This window comes from Rana temporaria, chromosome 3, assembly GCF_905171775.1.
Source record: "Rana temporaria chromosome 3, aRanTem1.1, whole genome shotgun sequence".
In the NCBI taxonomy this organism is placed as follows: domain Eukaryota; kingdom Metazoa; phylum Chordata; class Amphibia; order Anura; family Ranidae; genus Rana; species Rana temporaria.
In genome coordinates, this window is record NC_053491.1 from 257,137,499 (window position 1) to 257,162,651 (window position 25,153).

Sequence of the window (25,153 nt, forward strand, 5' to 3'; positions counted from 1 at the left end):
TCACCCCTATCTACACCTTCACGGCTGTTGGTCAGTTGGAGCACATTTTTCAGACATTTATACACTGTTTGTTATATCTTACCATACTTAGCCACATATTTTTTATTATGTTTTTTCAGACCAGTGTGTTGGTCAGATGTGCTTTTCTGCTTCCCATATAAGGATTTTTGCCCCTATACATGTTTTCTATTAGTTATATTCACAGATAATTTTTGGCAACTTACTTCTGATAAGTGGACATGAGCCACAAAATGCACAGAGTTATATGTCAAGACAGTCTGATCCCTACATTTTATATCTATCATACATTCGTCTATTCTATTGTACCGTGTATTGGTTTCTTATAAATTAAGAGCTGACCTATGGCACATGATTATTATTAACTATGTTCATTAATACATTTTTATTCTGTGCTATGTATTTCGCTAAACATGAAATGTGCTTCTACGATGAATTTTTGAAAAAACTTTAAATAAGGCCTATTACAAAATAAAATGACAAAAAAAATATATATATTATAAAGTCCCATGACCAGAATGTTTGTTTTTTATGTAGGATCAAGGGGCCTTTCCTTATTAGAGGTTGATGGCCAAGTAATTCTGAGGAACCATGGGGTACAAGTTGTGGTATTTCCAGGAGATCATTCCAGAAGTGTGAATGAGAGGAGAAAGTTGTAGGAGAAAGCGGTGCTGAAGTTCACCCTGCAAAGCAAAAAAAGAGATCAGGCATGAGTGCACTGGAAACCCTTCTATTGCAGGTTAGACTTGCTGCAAAAGCCAGGGGTTTTTATTTCATGATAAAAGTTGTCTCATCTCTCCCTCTGTGATGTGGCCTAATCAAGCTACTCACATACTAATTTTTTCATAACAAAAACTCCCTTGTCTGTCCCTCTTACAGTCTGGCTTAATCTATGTGCTTACTGAATATACTCTAAAGCAAATGTACAATATTTGTGGTTATTTTTTTCAAATAATACATTGTCTCCCCCTCTTATATTGCCGCCTAATCAAGCTGGTCAGATTACCTATATATATTGTACAGTCACTGCAGGTTATGTTTTAGGATTAATCATTTAATATAAATTAGAATGTATTATTTCAGTCTCACCTCTCCCTCTTACATTATGGCCTTAAAAGACTGCTTACAGACTGTGCAAGGAGTATTTGTGACTATTGCCTGTGAAATATATACTCTATATTTTTTTCTGGATTAAAACTGCCTTGTCCCTCTGTCTCTCTATCTTTCATCATGACCTAATAATGTTGCTTACTGTGCAGAGACTGTACCATATGTGCTGCTACTTTCTCTAAAATAATATACAGTTTTTATCTTGAAATAAAAATACAAGTGTATCTCCCCCTCTTATGTTACAGCTTTATGTGGAGATGTGTTTTCGGAGTATTTTTTTTTGCACTTTGTATTGTCGTTAAATGTATACAATGTCAAAACAGTGTACAGTGTAGTACTACAAAATAAGAAGCTCAAAAACTATACTATGAATGGTTTTGCTGCTGGCAGCTATTGTGGTATATTTTTAAGAGTACAGCTTTCTTTAACACCTTCCCCACCGAGCCATAGTAAAATGACGTCGGCGGGGACCTTTCGTCCTTCAGACTGGACGTCATATGACGTCCTGTCTTTTCCGGACGCTAGGGGGCCCGCGTGCGCCGCCGACGGCGCCCGCGCGCATTCCACGGGACCCGGTGCGCATGCCCGGCGGCCGTGATGTCCGCCAGGCACCCACGATTACCCACAATCACGGCAGGACCATGGATCTGTGTGTGTAAACACACAAATGCATTTCCAGTCAGCGTAGAGGAGACCGATGTGTGTTCCCAGTACAGAGGAACACACATCGATCTCCTCCCCTTGTGAGTCCCCTCCCCCCTAACAGTTAGAACACACTTTAGGGAACATATTTAACCCCTTCAGCACCCCCTAGTGTTAACCCCTTCTCTGCCAGTCACATTTACACGGTAATCAGTGCATTTTATAGCACTAATCGCTGTGTAAATGTGAATGGGCCCAAAAATGTGTCAAAAGTGTCCGATATGTCCGCCGCAATGTCACGGTCACAATAAAAAAAAAACACAGATCGCCGCCATTACTAGTAAAAAAAAAAAAAATAATAAAATGCTAGAACTTTTGCGTAAACTGATCAAATATGCTTATTGCGTTTTTTTTGTTTACCAAAAATATGTAGAATACGTATCGGTCTAAACTGAGGAAAATTTTTTTTTTTTTTTTTTTAAATTATGATATTTATTAAATCAAAAAGTTAAAGATATTGTGTTTTTTTTCAAAATTGTCGCTCTTCTTTTGTTTATAGCGCAAAAAATAAAAACCACAGAGGTGATCAAATATCACCAAAAGAAAGCTCTATTTGTGGGAAAAAAAGGGTGAGAATTTTGTTTGGGAGCCACGTCGCACGACCGCGCAATTGTCAATCAAATTGCGACAGCGCTGAAAACTAAATATTGGTCTGGGCAGGAAGGGGGTGAAAATGCCCTGTATGGAAGTGGTTAAAGGGGTTGGAAAGGTTTGTTTTTTATTTTCTAAATAGTTTCCTTTAAGCTAGTAAATTGTTGGTTCACTTACCTTTTCCTTCGATTTCCCTTCTAATTTTTTTTTTCTTTGTCTGAGTTTCTGACTTCCGGTTTCTCTTCAGTACGCTGTTCTGGCTGACTAACCCCCAGCCAGAACGGCTCAGATGATGGGGGCAAGCTTACAGGAAGTGAGAAATTCAGACAAAGAAAAAAAAATTAAAAGGGAAATCAAAGGAAAATGCAAGTGAACCCATAATGCACTAGCATAAAGGAGCCTATTTCGAAAAAAAAAAAAAACCTTTACAACCCCTTTAATATAGCTTGCAGCTGGTACTTCTAACATTCTGTTTAAGCATTTAACCTCTAAATAAAATAGCAGGTATTGCAGCCCATTGTTTTTAAATTGTATACATTTTTGTTTATATTTAAAAGTGTTACTAAAGTCAGATAAATTATCTTTTTTTTAATTAAAATAAAAAAAACATGTTATACTTACCTGCTCTGTGCAATGGTATTGCACAGAATGGCCCCACTCCTCCTCCTCTGTGGTCCCCGGTGGAGATTTTGGCTCCTCCTCTTCTTTTAAGGACAACCATAGCCAGCCGCTTGCTATAGGGAGAAACGTAGTCTGCACGCTCCCGACCTGTGTGTCTATGGAGCTGCCTTTAGGCCCACCCCCTTCTTATTCACTGCATTTGATTGACTGTATAAGGAGTCACGATCAATAGACTTATACAGCGGGACTTAGGCCCGCCCCCCACTTCCTCTTCACTGCATTTGATTGACAGCAGCAAGAGCCAATGATTCCAACAGCTGCTTCTCAAATGCTGTGTGAAGAGGAAGTAAGGGGAGAATAGATGCAGCCATGCACAGCGATGATCTCTTCTCCCCTCTTTTACTCTTCACACAGGAAAGAGGAGGGGGCACAGAGAAATTGAAAAAAAAATTTACATTGATGCAAACAATGCATTAAGGTAAGAAACATTTTTAGGTTTAGTAACACTTTAATGTCAACTACAACTCTATCCTCCTCCTCTCCTCTTCCTGTTGGGGTACTCCAATGCTTTGTCCTCTAGCCCCTTTGATTCCCTCTCCACACCTCTTCCCTAGGCCAGTTGATAACCTTCCAATAACTTCCAGTATTACCTCTATGCTGACCACACTGAAATCTATCTCTTTACTCAGTTCACTCCCTCAATCTCCTCATATATCACTAATTTACTGAGTAATATATCATTATGGGTTTCACACCACTTCCTCAAACTCACTCTGTCTGAAACTGCGCTCTTAATATTTTCTCCCCTCCGACCCCCCCTATTGACTTTAGCATTGAGATCAATATCACAACTATTAGTTCCTCCGTGTATGCCAGTGTAATCTAAACTTCTCAATTAGGCCCCAAATCCAATCACTGACTAAACAAAGTTTGGATTTGCTGATCATTTTACGTAATCTGCTTAACTCCAGGTAAATTACATTTTATAGAATTTGCTCCTCACTTGAGTAGCAGACAATTCTGATTGTTGATGTCTTTAAAAACATTTATGAATACTTGAAAGGCTAAAATAAATTATGTAAGCATTTTTTTATACAATAAATCCAGATGATAGCAGATGTTGTACATGCTGTGCTTGATCTAGTGAAATACAACATTAGCTATAACTCTTTCCTATTGCCTTTATAATGTCATCTTATAGCATAATGTTGCCCTCTATGTATGCTAAACAAAAGTATTCCCATAATTAAATAGAAAGAATCCAGAAACACTGGGCTTTAAATTCTGTGAATTAGGAAAACTATGTATAGTGTGCAGCAGTCTGCTCTGCAGTACATAATATACAACACAATTTGTTGATCTTCTCCACTCCACACTGCTATGCATTACATACTCTTGACCAGTCAGCTTGATACATTACACATTCCATCATGCTTGTTACTAGCCTGCTAGAACTACTTTTTTTAAAACATAATCTTTTTAAGTCTGTTTAATTATGCATGTCACCATCTTCTTTTGTTTGCAATTTTAACACAAACAGTAATTCAAACAATAAATTATACAAAGGCAAAAATTATACACATTTTGGCAAACAGACTGCAAAAGAAAAAGAAAATGTTTAAGATTGGCTTGATCTTCTTGTCAGGATTAAAACGTGGAAGCTATTTCTACAATTGGTCCACAACAGACCTTTCTGAATAAATATTTATCAAAATAGTCTACGTGTGATTAGCGGTAATTTAAAAACTAGTGATGCGCTAATGATGTTTATCATCTTCCTTCAAACCAGCTATTTTCTTATGTGTATCCTTTAATAAATCCTTTGTAAAACAAATGAGAATACCTGGCATTGGACATACAAATTTGTCAAGCCTAAACCCCCAGTCAAAGCTGAACTCCAGGCTGAAATAAAAGACATCATCAATTACAGCTTTGAATCCATTTATACATTATTAAACATATTTTTAAATGCAGGTGGTGCAAGTACCTGAATTTGACCTGGCACCTGTCACTTTCACTCATATCCCCAGTACAGCAGAGCTCAGGCTGGAAGTTTAAAAGCAGCACTAGGAGCCAGTTAGTTGTTCAAATGCTATCAAATAACATGTTGCTAGGAGCAGAGATCATAGGGATGACTCTCACCAATCTGAAGCATAATTTGCTGTTCAGTGACAGGCTGGGTGAGGGAAAATAAGTGTGTCATTTAGCTTTAGAAGAGGAAGAGGTGATTTTCTGCTCTGCCAGATAAAGCCGTGCCTTATCTGGCACGGCCTTATCTTATGTATTTCATGTATTTCAGAAATACATGGACAGAAATACACATTGTTTCGCTGGTAAAAGTTCCTCTATACATCTGTGTATTTATCTGTTTACATGGAGTTGGAGTTCAGCTTTGAAATGTATGAACCATTGAATGTAACAGGTCTCCTCTTTAAAGATTTCCGTTACCTCCTGCCCATGTAACTATAATTTTTTTGAATTTCCTGTTACATCCTGTTATACCAGATAATGGTCACCAGGGCAAAAACTGATGGAGAAAATTCCCAGAGAGTAGCAAAAGTCTGGCAGGTATTTATGTCTTTAATCTATCCCAAAAAAAAAAAGTTTTGACTTCAAATACATTTTAATCATTGTTCTTCTTTGGTTTGTAACTGAGCAACATTCATTCGTACTGAGAGGAAATTAGGTCTATCCGGTAATCATGTGAAACAAAGCCAATGTTCACTGTGTGAATGAGCACTTAAGACTTTATTATGCACTTGTACATCAATGAATTTACACATTATTTGTTACCACAAAAGCCCTGTACTTTGCAAACAGTCATAAAGTATTTGCTGTGTCCATTTTACCAGAGAATGTTTCCCTACTTGGAGTCCACATGGGTGATGGATGTTTGTAGACTAAAATAAGGAAAGGGCTTTGATTTCTTAGTGGTAAACACCATCCACACATCTCAGAGTCCTACAAAAATAGAGATAATGAAGCAGCCACAGATTATATGACCACACAAAGCAGCCGTCTGACTTGAAAGAAAGTGCAGAGTAACAAGGATATAACAAGACCAATAATGTATGCAGTAATATATTCACTAAATGTAAACCATCATGATATAGTTTTACTTTACTTTTTTTTTTTCTTTGTTTCTTTTACTCATGTGACCTCCATTCTCCAATAAGGAAACATGCATTTTTGAGGTGACACTCTTCCAGAAACTTTCTTAACAAACACACACTTTTTGAAAACTGAGGAAATAAAATAAAATAAAAAAAGGACATAAATAAATAAAAAAAACTCCAAAGTATCTGTCTGTTAATGTTCAATGTCTACTATGTTTGTGCTATTTGTGTTTACAGAATCCATCTTGTTAAAATTTGAAAATAAAATAAAACGTTGTGCTTCCACAAGAACATGGTACCCTGTAACTATCAACGTTAAAAGGTAATGCCACCCAAAACTAAGCAGCCAGTCTTGCATCAACAGTGGTTTGTTAAACCATCCAAAAACTGGGTAAACTTCTTGAGTTGTTTTCTCTACTCCAGCCCACAGATCTTGGTTTGGCCTTCCTCATTGCTCTGTCACCAGACTCCTGATGTTCGGAATGAAGCCAAATCAGACAGATGTGTGATCTTGGACGGAGTTCTTTCAAGTCGGTGTTTGATCATACCCACCAGAGTAAGGCCAAAACTGAGTGATTAGTTTTAGGCAGACTTGCCTTTAATGCCCTTGCTGCTGGTTTGAATTGGTCAGAATTGGACTTTGTATCACGTTCATCCAGCAGCAACAGGGTTAAAGTGGACTATGTATATAGGCAGTAGTTTACGTGGACATGGCAATCTACCAAATAAACAATAGACTTCATATACCAGTGATTTATAATATCTTTGCCCTTTCTATAGGTGGTATTTTCGTAAAAGGTCTGATTGCCATGAATATTTCCTCTCAGGGAACCTTTCTGGTATTTTTATTTTCATGAAATCCTGAATACATTTTTCCAGCTCTTCTTCAATAGAAAGCTTTTCTTTCACAACTTTTTTTTTACTTGTGTTGGACTCTCTCGACCCAGTCGTTAAAGTTCTTAAAAGGTCACTTTTCCTTCGGATTTCGGACTGCTGGATAATCTGCACAGGTCCTTTCTTGGCTGGTCGGTCTAGAGTCTGTATATTGGACTGGCGAGTTACTGGACCACAGATGACTGTTTCTTGAGGAGAGCTGGCTTCAGATTGACTATCACAGCTGGATGTAGAAAGTTCATTGCACGATGTTCCACTTTCACCCTCTTTGTCCCCCTTCGTGTTTTTACAGCAGCAATCACAATGAGTTGAAGGCCATCTAGTAGGTCCTCCTGCAAATAAAGTTAATACATATTATTTATGTAACAATGATCAAAATTCCATTCATCAAATTTGCTTAGTTGCTGAAAAACCTTGAATCAATTCTATTCAAGAAAGGGAATTAGTGGCTGTACCCCTTAGCATAAAAACCAACCATGTACCAAATCGACTTCCAAATCCTATGCTACCTCTAAATAGATAGATAACACTATGTTGCATACATTTACTGCAAGTATCAAAACCTTAGCCAGGTTTTCAAATACAAAAAAAGAATGGCTTTATTCATAAATCTTAAAAACAAACTTCAAAAAAAATATATAAATAGTATAAACATACGTATATAGGATAAATAAATATAAAGTAAACAACACAATTTCTCAATTATAAATTTATACAATTTAGTACAAGTGAATGTTACAACAAAAACACAATTTTGAATATAATACATGACAAAATCCTAGGTGCCACAGACAATAAAGCGCAAAGTGGTTGAAATAAAGTCCAAAATGTTCTTGCAAGCATATTTTAACAGTCCTTTGAATTAGATTTTCATAAACAATAAGGCCCAGATCCACAAAGAACTTACATCGGCATATCTATTGATACGCCGCGTAAGTTCTAAGATGCCCCGTCGTATCTTTGTTTTGTGTCCACAAAACAAGATACGTCTGAATGTGGGCTCGATCCGACTGACATACGTCTTAGTACGCCGTCGGATCTTAGGTGCATATTTACGCTGGCCGCTAGGTGGCGCTTCCGTAGATTTACGTGAGGAATATGCAAATTAGGTAGATACGCCGATCCTCAAAACGTACGTCCGCCCTGCGCATTTTTTTATGTCGTTTACATAAGGCTTTTTTTGGCATAACGTTACCCCTGGGTCTATGAGGCATACGCAATGTTAAGTATGGACGACGGGACAGCGTCAAATTTTCCGTTGTTTACGTAAAACGTTCTCGAATAGGGCTTTGCATAAATTACGTTCACATCAAAAGCATTGACTATTTGCGACGTGATTTTGGCGCATGTGCCGTTCCAAAAAAATGTCATTTACGTGGGGTCAAGATGTATTGACATAAAACACGCCCACATCTTAGCCATTTGAATTCCGCGCCCTTACGCCGACACATTTACACTACGCCCCCGTAACTTACGGCGTAAATTCTTTCTGGATACGGAAAATACGCTCTAAGTTACGGCGGCGTAGTGTATCTGAGATACACTATGCCTGCCCAAAGATAGGCAGATCTTTGTGGATCTGGGCCTGTGTGTTCCTGTGACTTCACACACCTGCTTAGTGCTCACAGAACTCACACCTCTATAAAGTGATGAATCAGCCTTGAGGATAAATATGGTGATGGCAAACTCCCACTTCCAGGCTTCCGTTTGTCAGCTCTTGGTATATCACTCAGGGTTCTAGATAGCATGTGGGAATGAAATAAATACCTTCCATAGTGTGAATCATTTAAACAACTAAAGGTTTATTTAAAAGCCGAATGGAAGCTTACATGAATTGAAGTTAAAAGCACATTTGAAATAAAACAGCAGCATTACAGACACCTCTCATGTCACTTCTGGTCCACTACTCACTTACGGCCACGCTCTACGCGTTAATGCCACATCACATGACTTCATCAGGGATGAAGTCACGTTATGCAACATGTAGGGCATGGCCTGGGAGTGAGTAGTGGGCCGGACATAATGTGAGATGCATCTGTAACGCCACTGTTTTATTTGAAATGTGTTTTTAACTTCAATTTATGTAAGCTTCCATTTGGCTTTTAAATAAACCTTTAGTTGTTTAAACCAGTGGTCATCAATCCTGTCCTCAGGGTCCACTAAAAGGCCAGGTTTGCAAGATAACTGAAATACATCACATGTGATATCGTTTTCAGCTCAGTGATTGCAGTATTCTAGTCTGCATCTACCCAAGGTAATACATAAAACCTGGCCTGTTAGTGGGCCCTGAGGACAGGGTTGATGACCACTGGTTTAAACGATTCTATGGGAGGCATTTATTTAATTCCCGAATGCTATCCAAAACCCTGAGTAATATACCAAGAGCGCACAACCGGAAGCCTGGAAGTGGGAGTTCGTCATCACCATATTTATCCTCAAGACTGATTTATCACTTTATAGAGGTAAGAGTTGTGTGAGCACTAAGCAGGTGTGTGAAGTCTCAGGAACACTTAGTCCTTTGAAATAGATTTTCATAAACAATTTTTATATATGCTTTGAAGAACATTTTGGACTTTATTTCAACCACTTTGCACTCTGCAATGTATTGCCTGCGACACCTAGGATTTTGTCACGTATTATATTGGACATTTTTTTGTTTGTTTTAACATTCACTTGTACTCAATTGTATTAATTTATAATTGGGAAATTGTGCTGATCACTTTATATATATTTTTCGTCATTTGGGTTTATTGTGAACACGATAGACTCAGCAGCAGTTTCATTTATCACTCTAGCAAGTGGTTATTCACTTGGTAGCGTGAGGGATTACACTTTAAATACACTTTAAATACACATAGAATACAAAAAAACACCCACCCACCATTGTAGAATCTCAATAAAGTGCACATTGTGGTCTCAAAGTACTTCTCAATATGTCTCCATCACATAAGTAGCTACCATTCGAGTAAGATTATTTTGTGCACAAAAGTACCATGCACCATAGTTTATGGTTCCTCATACTATATAAATATATATGGAGTGTATGTAGCCATCACATAGTCCATGCTAGCCTGTTGGTCAGTAAAGCCTGCTCCTGAGCTGGACTATCCTGCATGACATGTCCTTCCTCTAGTGTACTCCTCGTACACAGGTGCCTCATGAACCAAGTGCCGTACTTGCGCTGATGAGTAAGCCATGTGTCAACACAAATCAAGACAGTCCTGAGTATGTGCAGCGCTACCATAGGATTTATGATTGTAGTGGATTTCTGCACTTTAAGGACTTGCTCTGAAATGCAAAAAACTCAGTTTGGTTTTGTGCTGAAACATTTATTACTTACCAGTTTGAGTATAAGGCACCATTGTACAAAGTGCTTTGGAGGAGGGACAAGCCGTGCAAGTGTGTTACTTGCTGGTCATCAGACATATCAATTAATTTTCTACATTTTGATTGCACATCATGTTTTAATTTATTTTTAATTTATAGAGATCAAGTTCCATACCCCCATCATTAGGTTTCCATACCCCCAAGTGGCTTGGTTGCCAGTGGTTAAAAAACAAAACAAAAAAAAAAACATAAATAGAACAATAGCAGCATTGACGCCAAGTCATGGTGAATTCATATTTTCATTTTCAATGGTACCATAAAGAAAAATAATGAATTGTATCTAGCCATTCAGGATTATTTAGTGGGTAAGCCCAACACACACATAAAGTGACTGAAGTAAAAAAAATAAAAATAAACATAGATCCACTATATCTTTAGTAAAATGCAAAAAAGCTTCTGTTTACAGGCAATTGGAACTCATATATGATCATACATTGTACATCTCTGTGACTGAGTTGTTTCCAGTGAGGAAATTTACAAAAGCAGCAGTGCCTTCCAGTCTGTGTATACTCAGGCCAGGGACATTTATAGACCCATTCTTAGACTTCTATATACAGCTCCCAAAAATCAATAGTGGCTAAATTGAAAGTTATTTAATTCTTGCCTTAGGAAAAACTATTGAGTGACACCCTGTAAAACCGGCCTTGTAAATTTCCAAGAAACTTATACATGAAGAGTATTGATTGCTACTTGTATTGGCTAATTTCTAAGATGCTTGCCCTTTTTGTGTGTTTTCACTTTGTTTCTGCCTCATCTACCTTTCTTATCAAATAAACTGAACCTACTGTTACAGCTTTGTTAATGGCCAGATTCCTAGGTAGTTTTTATTATGTATTACAGCTATGTATGTATATACAGTGTATATATATATATATATATATATATATATATATATATATATATATATATATATATATTGTGACAGGAAGTCAGGTAAATATGTGGGTGTTGTCACAGACGGGAGATACATTTCTGCCTTGTTTGGACAATACACCAATCATTATCGGGCGTCGGCTACAAACGTAGCCAGGAAAGGTTTGAGGCCGTTGAAAAAGTTCAGCTGTTCAGAATGAGGCAATTAGGATTACCACTAATTTGCTGCATCATTCCTAAGGCTTTGTGAGTAGGAGAGCAGTGCCAGAAGGTCTTCTGTGGAGGTGAGGAGAGGATTGATTTTTCTGTGTGATAAAAATCAAAAGACTATTGTTTTGTGCTGTATGACCAGCACTGTCTACCCAGCAGTAGGCTGTGTTAGACTTCATAGATAGGTTCCTGTGTGGAAGGTAGACGCCCAAAGAGGCTAGGATTTATTTTATGTTTGATTTTGTTTATGCTGTTTGGATGCTTGCAATTGTTTTCCAGCAAGATGGAAAAATAAACCAAAAACTTTGTTTTCAACCCTCTTCGACTGCCAGTCTGTATAAATTCAGTGTGTGGTGAACCCATCCAAGGGGTCACACACCCCCCTACCGAGCTAACCCCTCACAATATATATATACATACACACCGTATATACATTGTACTGACATTTATGCAGAGCTTTATGTACTATACATTTACTTCACGCTCTGCCCACAAAGAGCTTACAGTCTAAGATACCTATCTCGAATACACACATACACTGATGCCAGTTTAGATAGGACCCAATTACGACCGTGTCTTTTGGAGAGTAAACGAAAAATGGAGAACCTGGAGAAAACCCAAGAAAGCACAGTGAGTATATGCAAACTCCATGCAGACAATTCTGTCAAATGTTGGGATGCCATTTCTGAAATCTTTGTTTACCTGGCTGATATGCTAACCCTTTTGTATCAACATTTTGAGCAAGGAACAAAAATGCAGATAAGAACTTCTGATTTAAATTGACTTTCCTGATTTGCATACCTGTTCTGTAACTCAAAGTATATGAAATGCATCCTGCAAATAGTGTTTCCCAGTGCTTAAAGCGGAGCTCCACCCTAAAGTGGAACTCCCGCTGATTGGAACCCTCCCCCCCTCAGGTGTCACATTTGACACCTTTCAGGGGGGAGGGGGGTGCAGATACCTGTCTAAAGACAGGTATTTGCACCCACTTCCGGCCACACAGTCTGCGGGTAGACTGCGGGCAGGATGTCACCCCCCGTTGTGTTCTGGGAACACTCGGCTCCCAGAGCACAGCGGGAGCCAGTCAGCAGGCGCAGCGTGACTCGCGCATGCGCCCTAGGGAACCGGGCAGTGAAGGATGGCAGGGGGGGGGGGGGCAGCAGAGTGACGAGCGACAGGTAAGTGTGCCAATATTAAAAGTCAGCAGCTGCAGTATTTGTAGTTGCTGACTTTTAATATATTTTTTTTGCAGCGGATGTCCGCTTTAATCTTTTTTGTATAATTTACCTTTTAAGGGAGCGTGACAGGGGGTGTGTCCTACGCCTACATACTTATGCTAATAGGTGTCACTCGTTAGCATCTCAAAAAGTTGAGAGGTTTGGCTTAACAGACAGCTAACTAGCATTTTCAAAAGAAAGTATGTAAAAGCACCCCCTTAATTTTTCTCATGACAGGTTTGCTTTAAAGGTCAACTGAATCCAAAATTAATAATTTGGATAAATTGCTAGCTTAAAACAGACCAGTGCTGTGCCTTGCATGGGTCTCTTTAACCACCTCCTGCCTGCTTTATAGGCAAATGACGGCAGGCAGGATGCTCTTTTGTTCTGGGTCAACGGCATATGACGTTGCCCAGTCTCGCCGTGATCGCATTCCTGGGACACGGCCACAGCTTTTTACCCATATGATCAGTTGTGTCCAGTCACAGCTAATCACATGTAAAACAAGGAGATATTATGCAGCCCCATCAGTTATGCAAATTTGTGCCCATCAGTGATGCCAATCAGTGCTGCCTTTCAGTGCCCATCTGCACCACCTATTATTGCCACCTATCAGTGCTCATTAGTGCCGCTTATCATCAGTGCTGCCCATCACTGCTACATATTAGTGCCTACTCATCAGTGCCAAGCCATCACTGCCTATTAGTGCAGCCTATCAGTGCAGCCTCATCAGCACACATCAGTAAAGGAGAAAAATTACTTATTTACAAAAAAATTGCAGAAACAAAGAAAAAAGTTTTTTTTTTCAAAAATTTCGGTCTTTTTATGTTTTTTTGTGCAAAAAATACAAAAGCCAGCAGTGATTAAAAATACCACCAAAATAAATTTGTGGGGAAAAAATGATAAAAAAATAATTTGGGTACAGTGTTGCATGATTGTGCAATTGTCAAAGTGTGACCGCACTGAAAGCTGAAAACTTAATTGGGCAGGAAGAGGGTGAAAATGCCCTGTGAGCAAGTGGTTAAAGCTGAACTGCCACTACACACCAGCTACACACCAGCTAGGCTGGTGAGAATGGGAGTACGGGAGGATCCTTCCTGTACCAGATGCAAGAGGGACCACGGAGACCTGATCCACATGTTGTAGAGGTGTCCCAAGTTACACCTTTATTGGGGGGAGGTGGTGGACACAATTAACCGTGTATTTCTGGTTCAGCTGAAAACGCACCCGAAATTGTGCTTACTGGATATCTTAGACACCGTCCCAGGGGAAGAGCCTGCTAGGACAGGGATATCGAGGGCTCTCTTCCAGGCTCGGAAACGTATTCTGAGGCACTGGAAGTCGGAGGAACCCCCTACGGTGCGGGAATGGATTAGCCAAATGGGTGATACTATTAGATTGGAGAAATACATCTATCAGCACAGGGGGAGTATGTCGAAATTTGAAAGCATTTGGGCATGCTGGTTGAATGTCCCTGGGTTAGCTCCGGCTGATCTAATCATGGACCGCCTGTTACTATAAGAGGAGGGAGGAGGAAATGGGGCCCAGGGAGGCGGTAGTGGTGCCAGTCGCAAGTCACAGACTGGTGGCGGAGTGGTCATTGTAATTTCAAATGTGATGGCTAGTTGTATCCCTAAATGTGGGCCGCACAGATGGGTATGTCCCTTGGAATACTATATGGGATGGGCCAGAAGTGAAGTGTCTGCTATGTATTTATGATTTGCTGCTGTAAGATCGAATTGTACCTTGATTGGGTGTACTGTACTGCATGTATTGATGTTATTTTTGTATCTTGCTTTGTTTTTTGTTATTCTTCAATAAAACCCTATTTGATTTAAAAAAAAAAACGGCATTCCATGCATATTTACTTCACCGCATGATTCCAATAGCACTCTGTGTGCAATCTGCTGCTGGTGTCAATAGATTACTAATAACACCCCATATACAGATCGCAAATGCATCGCGTTTGCCTGCACCAGATCGCATGATACCACAGTAGCATGCAATCCGGTTGCAGTGCATTTTTAAATTAAATTGTTCTATTTGTTATTTTGAAGATCCAAAATGAAGGACAATTTGGGATAAGGGATAATTTTTTTGCAATAATCCTCATGGTCCTTGTTATTGGAGGCATGGCATCAATGTGTTCTTTGCCTATATATCTTGTGATGTGTCCCCCTTTTGCCTGGCAAAACAACTAGCATTTTTTAGCAGCAGGGATGAGCAGCAGGCATGACATATTCCATGACCTACCTTTCCTTTCATTCTGAAGCTACTATTCCACTATTATGGCATCCTAAATACATATAAAAGCAACCTATGCTTAGAAGACTTAAAGGGTCACTAAAGGAAAAAAAATGTCTGCAAGGTAGACAGACAGAATAGTGTAATGATTCTGTTAAAAAACGAGTAAATACCTATTAAATTCCTTCATCTCTCCGGCTTTCTAGTTTCTGTTCTCTCATTCACTTCCTGGTTTGCATCGCTTGTTCATGTAAGAACTACATTTCCCAGTATGAATTGTGGCACGCCCAGTAATTAACACCTCCTTGAAGTCTCTAACACGTAGAGAGCGTCCTGCCACACAGATGTACCGTATTTATCGGGGTATTGCGCGCTCCGGCGTATAGCACGCACCCCTAATGTAGACCCGTTTTTCCTGTAAAAAAAGATTTTAATACTTACAGTTTTGGTGTCTTGCCCGGCGTCCTTGTCCGGTCCGGCATCCGTCTCCAGCCTCGGTGGTGTCCTCCCGGCTTCTCCCGCGCTGTCTCCGAGTCAAATCCCCGCTTCCCGCGCTCAGTTTGAACGCCTCCGCCGACATATACCGTGCGCAGTACACTCGGGTACATTCGGCCACGCTCTCACATATAAATGTCACAGACCGTGACTATGAGCGAAGCCGAGCCTGGCCGAATATACCCGAGTGTACTGCGCTCGGTATATGTCGGCGGAGGCGTTCAAACTGAGCGCGGGTATCGGCGTATATCGCGCACCCATGATTTTCCCCTTATTTTAAGGGGAAAAAAGTGCGCGGTATACTCCGATAAATACGGTAGTTTCCAGGAGGGGGTGACCACGTTACTGACCACCGCAGTAAAGCCTCCCTTCGCGGTGGTCAGTAAAATCAGACAAGCAGGAAGTGAACAGAACAGAGAAGAAAAAGAGCAACTTCTGAGCAAAAACGAACAATGAGGAAGTGAAAAGAGGAATGTCTGCAGGTAAAGGATGCTTATTATGAAAAAAAAAATTCCTTTACAACCCCTTTAATTACATATATTTTTAAAGTATTAATTAGTACCAAAAGATACACAGAATTAGTGGCTTTATGTTTAGATGTACATTAGGTCTGCCTACACACAGACATATACTGTATATATGGATGGTAGGTATAAAAAATGTATTTGAAATCAGATATTCATTGCTTTAAAAACAATGTCAATTTTAAAATTATTTAGGATCAGAAACTTATACAAAAGCATGGTGTAAAATATATAAACATTGCCTACTTTTGACACACCAGAGAGGTGCAAAATATTACTAGGAATAGCTTTATGATTAGGTCTCCAGGTGATAGCAAATTTATCTTAAGTAACTTTTCCCATTTCAAGAGCCCAAGCAGCGTGAAATTCTCATTCCCCTCAGCATTATGATTATAAAGGCAACATCTTGCCAGCTTGATGAGTCCATTAGGGAGAGTGCAGTATACCAAAAGAACACAAAGCAATAAGCAAGAAAGGTTAAATTGCCTTTAACTTAAAAAAAAAAAAAAAAAAACAGAAAAGAAAAAAAAAAAGTTTCATCAAATCGTCATACAAATATCACTGCAAAAAAGACAAATTTGGCATGCACTATACAGAAAAATAAAACAGTGATTGATTGACAAAGTCTTGCAATTTACACAAGGACACAACTCCCATGTGTCACACCATCAATTGTTTAAGCTTAAAATGTATTTTACAGCAAAGTTAAGCTTACAATAAGAAGGGCAGCTACTGTAGAATTTTATTCTGTATAAAACATCCTAGTTTTGCACAGGTTATTTTAGGTAAAAAGAGAGTTTTTTTTTTTTTGAATGACTGAAAAATGAAGCCAGCTTTAAAAGTCTCAACTAAAGGTCTGACTTGTTCCAAGGCAGTGACTCTCTAGAAAGAGAACCTAAGATTAAGATGAGTCTTGGGGGCCTGCAACTTTAAAAATAAGTCAACGCTAACATGTCTAACCTCAATTTTCCATTAAAAAAGATTTAGTACATTAGATGAGTTTGTTGGTATCTCATTCAAGAAAACGTGACTATTTTTGGTGTTTCTGAGGGAATTTGTGCCTATTTTGCCAAAAGAGCATGTGTGTAATCAGGTGCTAATGTTGGACTGGTATGCAATTAATCTCAGAGGTGTTTTTTTTTTGAGTTTGGGCCAGATCTCTATGCAGGCCACCCGAGTTCCTCCTCACCAGGGGTCTCCAAACTATGGCCCTTCAGTTGTTCAGGTACTGCAATTTAACTTATGCATAGTCATGTCTGTGAATGTAAGAGTTTTACAATGCCTCATGGGACGTGTAGTTCCGCAACAGCTGGAGGGCCATAGTTTGGAGTTCCCTGCTCCACACCAAAATCAGCAAGCCACGCCTAGATTAAGGCTTACCTGTAGGTGCTTGAAATATCTCCTAAACCTCCACGGTTTAGGAGATATTTACTAAAATCATGGGTGCCGCTGTCTAGGGCGCATGTGCCATAGACAGCGGAGCAGGTGCACTGTAGTGTGCCATTCCTCATTGAGGCTGTGCCGTAACTGCCGGCTCCCGCGCGCACGTCATGCGTGACGTCATCGCGGCTCCGGCCAATCAGAGCGCCGGAGCTGCGATACACGGAAATAACCCCTGGGCAAGACATTGGAAGACGATGGCTGCAGGGGCTTCGATCGGAGGTGAGTATTACATAATGAGCTATTATGCCATGCATACTAGCTCATTATGCCTTTGCCTTGTAGGTGTTTTTTTTTTTTTATACCTGGGTTTACTTCCTCTTTAGGGACCTGGCTTTGTGCGCAGTGGCACACTTATGCCAGGAACAAAAAACAGCCTTCCTCAAACTGTTGTCACAAGATTGGAAGTGCACAAATGTTTCAAATGTGTTTTTTATGCTCTAGCATTAACTTTCACAGGACACATCAAAACTCAAAAAATGTGGAGGGGTGTCCACATACCTTTGGCTATATAATGTAGGTATGTCAACTGGTGTGACAATATCTGTCACCTAGTGAGATCAATGTAAGGTGGGTGCCGCTCCATAGCAAAATGGAAATCCAACAGGCTAGTCACTCTAAATTAAAGAAAATGTTGTACTACATTAGAGAGATTTTGTTAAAGGAAAAAACAAACTGTAGGTATGGCGTGCTTGCAGTTTTCTCCAAAATCTTACAGTAATAGCAGGCAGAAAAACGATCATACACATCACATGATCTGGAACCACAGTGATTGGTTCATGAGTATGAAACATGTTGCTGTCATTGATAGCCTTGTTTCAGAACCAGGGGCTTGCACAAGTGTATGCCTACTATTCTAAATTGTAGTGTTCATTAAGGCCCCATGCACACGAGACGCTGCTAAACTCGAGTTCAGAGGCATTTGGGCATTTTTTTCAACTGCCCCTGAACACATTTAATGTTATCCTATGTGTCCATGCACACAATCACGTTTTTTGGCGTTTCAAAGCAGTTGGGTTTAGGGCCGTTTTTCCAAACCCAAAATTTTGGGTTCAGAAGCTTTCAGCTTTTGCGTTTTAGACGCAAATCGCGGCAAATCGCGGCAAATCGCGGCAAATCGCGGTACCGGCGTTTTGCCGCGATTTCGTTTATAGGCGTTTTTAAAGGTGACCTATTTTTTTACATTAGAAATCTCAAAAATGATGGCAAATGATGAAAAACCATAAAAAAAACATAAAAAATGTAATTGCTTGCATTGCATTGTGGACAATCCACAACTTGTGGCAGGTGACGTGGCCAGTGGACAATCCACAACTTGTGGCAGGTGACATGGCCAGGTGACGTGGCAAGTGGAAAACCCACAACTTGTTGTAGGTGACGTGGCCAGGTGACGTGGCCAGGTCACGTGGCCAGTGGACAATCCACAACTTGTGGCAGGTAACATGGCCAGGTGACGTGACAAGTGTACAATCCACAACTTGTGGTAGGTGACGTGGCCAGGTGACGTGGCAGGTGATGTGGCCAGGTGACGTGGCAGGTGACGTAGCCAGGTGACATGGCAAGTGGACAATCCACAACTTGTGGCAGGTAACGTGGCCAGGTGACATGGCAGGTGACGTGGCTTGGTGACGTGGCCAGTGGACAATACACAACTTGTGGCAGGTGACGTGGCCAGTTGATGTGGCATGTGACGTGGCCAGTGGACAATCCACAACTTGTGGCAGGTGACGTGGCCAGGTGATGTGGCAGGTGACGTGGCCAGGTGACATGGCAAGTGGACAATCCACAACTTGCGGCAGGTGACGTGGCCAGGTGACGTGGCCAGTGGACAATCCACAACTTGTGGCAGGTGGGGTGGCCAGGTGACATGGCAGATGACGTGGCAAGTGGACAATACACAACTTGAGGCAGGTGACGTGGCAAGTGGACAATCCACAACTTGTTGTAGGTGACGTGGCCAGGTGATGTGGCAGGTGACGTGGCCAGGTGCCGTGGCCAGTGGACTATCCACAACTTGTGGCAGGTGGCGTGGCCAGGTGACATGGCAAGTGGACAATTCACAACTTGGCAGGTGACATGACCAGTTGATGTGGCAGGTGACGTGGCCAGTGGACAATCCACAACTTGTGGCAGGTGACGTGGCCAGGTGACGTGGCAGGTGATGTGGCCAGGTGACATGGCAAGTGGACAATCCACAACTTGTGGCAGGTGACGTGGCCAGGTGACGTGGCAGGTGACGTGGGCAGGTGACATGGCAAGTGGACAATCCACAACTTGTGGCAGGTGACGTGGCCAGGTGACATGGCAGGTGACATGGCAGGTGGCGTGGCCAGTGGACAATCCACAACTTGTGGCAGGTGACGTGGCCAGGTGACGTGGCCAGGTGACATGGCCAGGTGACGTGGCAGGTGACATAGCCAGGTGACATGACCAGTGGACAATCCACAACTTGTGGCAGGTGACGTGGCCAGGTGACGTGGCCAGGTGACGTGGCAGGTGGACAATCCACAACTTGTGGCAGGTGGCGTGGCCAGGTGATGTGGCAAGTGGACAATTCACAACTTGGCAGGTGACGTGGCCAGTTGATGTGGCAGGTGACGTGGCCAGTGGACAATCCACAACTTGTGGCAGGTGACGTGGCCAGGTGACGTGGCAGGTGACGTGGCCAGGTGACATGGCAGGTGACGTGGCCAGGTGACGTGGCCAGTGGACAATCCACAACTTGTGGCAGGTGACATGGCCAGGTGACGTGGCAGGTGACGTGGCCAGGTGACATGGCAGGTGACGTGGCCAGGTGACGTGGCCAGTGGACAATCCACAACATGTGGCAGGTGACGTGGCCAGTTGACGTGGCAGGTGACGTGGCCAGTGGACAATCCACAACTTGTGGCAGGTGACGTGGCCAGGTGACGTGGCCAGGTGACGTGGCAGGTGACGTGGCCAGGTGACGTGGCAGGTGACATAGCCAGGTGACGTGGCCAGTGGACAATCCACAACTTGTGGCAGGTGGCGTGGCCAGGTGATGTGGCAAGTGGACAATTCACAACTTGGCAGGTGACGTGGCCAGTTGATGTGGCAGGTGACGTGGCCAGTGGACAATCCACAACTTGTGGCAGGTGACGTGGCCAGGTGACGTGGCCAGGTGACGTGGCAGGTGACGTGGCCAGGTGACGTGGCAAGTGACACGCTAAATACACATACACTGCTGCTCTCTCAGCTGCTCTGGTCTCACAAAATAGCTGAAATGGTTAAATAATATTGTTTTTTGAGCTTAGGGAGGGTCTTATGATGTTTCTTAACCAAATGCTTATAAACGCGAACGCGGTAAAACGCGGTAAATCGCGGTAAAACGCCGTGTTTAGATGAGTTTGCATTTGCTTCTCGTGTGCATGGGGCCTAAAATTCTCTCAGCATGGAGACCTGAGTACTTTAGACTGCTGACCTAAAATTATTGTCCAGGTGGGGTTACAGTTGAAAAACACACAAATTAACACTACTAGGTGTTACAAAAAAAATTATTCTCTGGTTTTCAAAGGGGGTTGTAAAGTCAGAAGGTTTTTTATCTTAATGCAGTCTATGCATTAGGATAAAAAGCCTTCTGTGTGCAGCAGCCCCCCTTGGCCCCCCTAATATTGACCCGATCACCATCTCTGTCTCTTTGTACCCTTACTCATTCACCAAACAAAAGTCAAAAAAATTCATTAAAACACACAGACAATTCCTTTATTAAAAATGGAAAAAAAAATGCCCCCCAATGTAAATCTATTGTCAATCACACCGCCCACCGTGCCAGACACAAATAAAAAAAAAAAAGGAGCAAAAACGTATACAAAATGCAACACTTGCCTTTTGGTGAGGCTCCATTAAAGTCCATTACACATGTAGCGGCCTGCTCCTGTTGGGCTGGCACTGCCTTAAATTTAGGGGGAAGTCTGAGAGTTAGTTTACTCAGACATGTATGATTTAGAGCAAATTTGACCTCTGTTCCAGCCATGGCTGTGCTGTGAGTGACCACTATTGTTCTACAGGGGTGTTGTTATCACTCCAGGCCAAGGGTGGCAGCAGCTAGGTCAAGGTGATTTGGGTGTTCCCCCTCGGCAGCCAATCAGTGGGGGTTCATTGTCCCGTTGTGCATGCTGGGGAGGGGTACTTAAGGGACAGACGTCATTGGATCAAGGTCGTCGATCCTTGGTCTGTTGTCCCACCACCCCGTGTGTGACCCTCCTGCCCGGGGGTGCGTGCTCCTGCAACCCTGGCTCCGGGACCACGTTGGTCTAAGGTTGTGATCTGTTGAGTAGGCTCAGTAAGCAGATTGGGTCTACGCTTTCAAGGGTGATCCTGTGCTGTCCCATCCTGGACGGAGGAAGCCTATCTTGGAGCGGACCAAGCACGAGGCTGGTATCTCAGGAGAGGCCTTAAACTTCATCAAAGGATGCACCTTTACTGAAAGGCTTGATGGTGATCGCCTGTCAGTTCTAAGCTCTGCAAGAAGTTATTCTGGAGAGATCCGGGTGCTGAATCCTGTGCTACAAGGATTTTGGACAGAAAGTGTCTCCATCTGTGGCAAAGACTGTACCATATTCGGTGCGCCATTTTGGCTGCTAGGCTAGTGAGAGAAACCTATCCGGGTGTGCAATACTCACTCTGGCTAGAGTGGCGACGAAAGCTGTGTTGCTGGAAGCAGGAGTGTTTCCCGATTGAATTAATGCACCTGAACCTATTTACCTGTTACCCTTCCACCTCTTCAATCACTTTTTTAATTTCTTTACCAAGTTCAGCAAATAAATCTTACAAAAAAGAAGTCTAAAGTGTGGACATTGAACTTTCTCTACTCTCATCCATTACCCTGGACGGCGAGGAAATAGAGGTAACATGCCGCCCCGAAAATATCCAGCAGCTCTTTCGGGGGTAGTGCTACACGTGGAGGCTCGCCTGGCATAGGCTGTTGTCTGACAACGGTATCAAGAGTCTATTTCGCCATTGAGAGTCTGAATTTGTCAAGGTGTTGGACTGTGCTCGCAAAGAAGGGGTTAAGGTCAGGTTGCTTGGCTAGGCTTTGGCTGCACGTGCAACGGAGTAAAGTGCGTGGAGCAACGTGCCAAGAAAAGAACTGAAAGTGGGAGGAGTTACCCGCCCCTGCGTGAGGCGTGAGTGTGTCTGGCGCGCAAAAGTGTTGATTACTCGATCGTGGAGAGATCGGTTGCAGTCATGTCGGCGTATCCATCACAATCGGAGAGGCTGAGGCCTACTATGTCTCAGGCTGGAGCTAGTGCGAATAACACCCACCCACCCACTGGAGCCTTGTTAACAGATACAGGTTTCTGGATGAAGCTGCGGGGGCGTTTCGTACTCTACACGAGCGGCAATGTGGAGGCACTCGGTGTGTCATGCCTACGATGTGAGGGACTGCCAGTTCAAATCCGACCTTTCGGCCGATACTTACAGTGTGGAGAATATTTATTCATGGTGGACCAGCCTACCGGATCACCCCGTGCATATTGGGGTGGACTGGGTTACAGGTGCCACCAATTTGGAGGAAGTTACTCCCTGGCCTGCAACTACTACTACTACTACCACACCTGCCGTGCATGCTGTTGATGAAAATGTTCTTGGCCCATCAGCAGAAGCTACTACAGAGAATGTCTGTACAGCAGTCATACCTGCCATGCCTGCCTGGAAGAAGGTGGGTTATGCGAAGGCTTCCCACGGCCGAGGTTGAGGCCTACCTCAGTGTCTACCGGGACCGGACTCCAAGGAGGATGTTGCCCTCATAGCGGCCACGCCAGGAACTGGTAAGCGGGCTGGGGACAATGTCAAAGTCGTGCATACTTATTTGCCCGCAGAGGAGTATGCAGACTCTGATTTGGACTCATTGTCAGATGCCGGTGACAATCATTGGTTTGATCTGGAGCTTCCTGAACTAGCGTGGGATAAGAGATTCAAAGCTGCCACTTCCCGTAGTTTTGGGAAACGTTCTCCCATGGACAGTGGAAATACAATGCCTCAGGCGGAAACCCCGGGGGTGAATTGGGAAGTTGTGATGGATGCAGGAATCATTACAGGAGGGAAAGATGTGCCTCCAGTCATGACGCTTGTTTTGAAAAGGTCTCCGGAGGCTTGTGTAATGCCGGGACTGGGACATTCCCATACTTTGCCTTAACTTGCTCGGTTGCAGAGGATTCTGATGAACAAGGTTGCTCTCGACTATGGATGGGAGTTCCCTTATGTGCCAGAAGCCACCATGAAAGAGATTGAGGAGAACCGTAAAAAATGGTATCAGGAAGCCATTTGGGACTATCTTAAAGTGCCAAAGCCGTCCCAGAATGTCAGTTTTTCTTTTATAATGGCTCATCGTTTTGAGGGATGTCGGAAGTCCTGGAGCTATGGCAGACACATTTATTCGAAAATCCCAGAAATTTGGACGAAAAGGCATTCGGACAAAAATTAATGCACATGTCTACTTACCAGACCTACCACTATACCTTCTTATACTACCCAGACCTACCACTATACTGCCCTATACTATCCAGATCTATCACTGTATCTCCCTATACCAGAGGTGGCAAACACAAGGCCCGCGGGCCGAATCCGGCCCTCCAAGCCATTTCATGTGGCCCTCGCACCTCCAGCCCTCCTCCATTCCTACTCTAGACCCTTACTTTCTGCTTTCAAGCAATGCATCCAGTTTCTTCCCAGCAGCAGCATAAGGAAAGGGGGTGCACTGTGATGTAAGGGAGAGTGGGGGACTCAACTTCTGATGGTGGGGGGGCTATTGACATCTAATGTAAAGGAGAGGGCATGCACTGGACATCTAATATTACAGATACAACCGGCCCTTTTGAGGGCAATCATAATGCTAATGGGGCCCACAATGAAATTGAGTTTGACACCCCTGCCCTATACTATCCAGATCTACCACGATATATTTCTATACTATTCAGTCCTACCACTATATCTCCCTTTACTATCCAGAACCACCACTTTACCTCCCTATACTACCTAGACCTGCCACTATACCTCCATATACTATTTAGATCTACCACTATACTGCCCTTTACTAACCTACCAATGTACTGCCATATACTATCCAAACCTTCCATTGTACTGCCCTATACTATCCAAACCTACCTCTGTACTGCCCTATACAACCAAAACCTGATACTACACATTACTACATCCTATTCTGTATCCTCCTAACCTCCCCTCTACTGTGTCCTCCAACCCCCCTGTACTGTACCTTCCTGCCCCCCATACTGTGTACAGTTATACATAAATACAGGCCGCTAAATGGCTGGGAGTGTTTTTTTTTTACAGGGGGGCAATGTGTACAGGGAGGGTGATAGTTTCAAAAAGGAGTGGGAGCAGTGTGTACAGGAAAAAAGTGTCAGTGTATATGGGGGGGCAGTGTGTAGAGAGGGCGGGACAGTGTGTATAGGGGGTGAATGTAATTTGGGACAAAAATGTCATATGGGTACAGTGTTGCATGACTGAGTAATTGTCATTCATAATGTGAGTGCACTGAAAACTGAAAATTGGTCTGGTTAGGAAGGGGGTTTAAGTGCCTAGAGAGCAAGTGGCTAATCTACATTTGTGCCTGGATTTCAGCTTTAATTGAACCAAAATGTATAAATCATCCTTTTACTGAAAATGTTATAGCAGCAGCAAAAATAAGGCCATTACATTTTTTTGAATGAAAAAGATAGATTGTATA

At 42.4% G+C, this 25,153-nt stretch overlaps 1 protein-coding gene across 1 annotated transcript in view; it reads right to left on the bottom strand.

Moving 5' to 3' along the window:
• Positions 1–5,762: 5,762 nt before the first annotated feature.
• The window catches only part of KCTD16 (potassium channel tetramerization domain containing 16), a 442,959-nt gene continuing 423,568 nt past the window's right edge, over positions 5,763–25,153 (bottom strand). Inside the window, exon 3 of the mRNA XM_040344594.1 lies at positions 5,763–7,384. Coding sequence (XP_040200528.1) covers positions 6,933–7,384 — 452 coding nt within the window. The 3' untranslated portion in view covers positions 5,763–6,932. The remainder of the gene's footprint in view (positions 7,385–25,153) is intronic.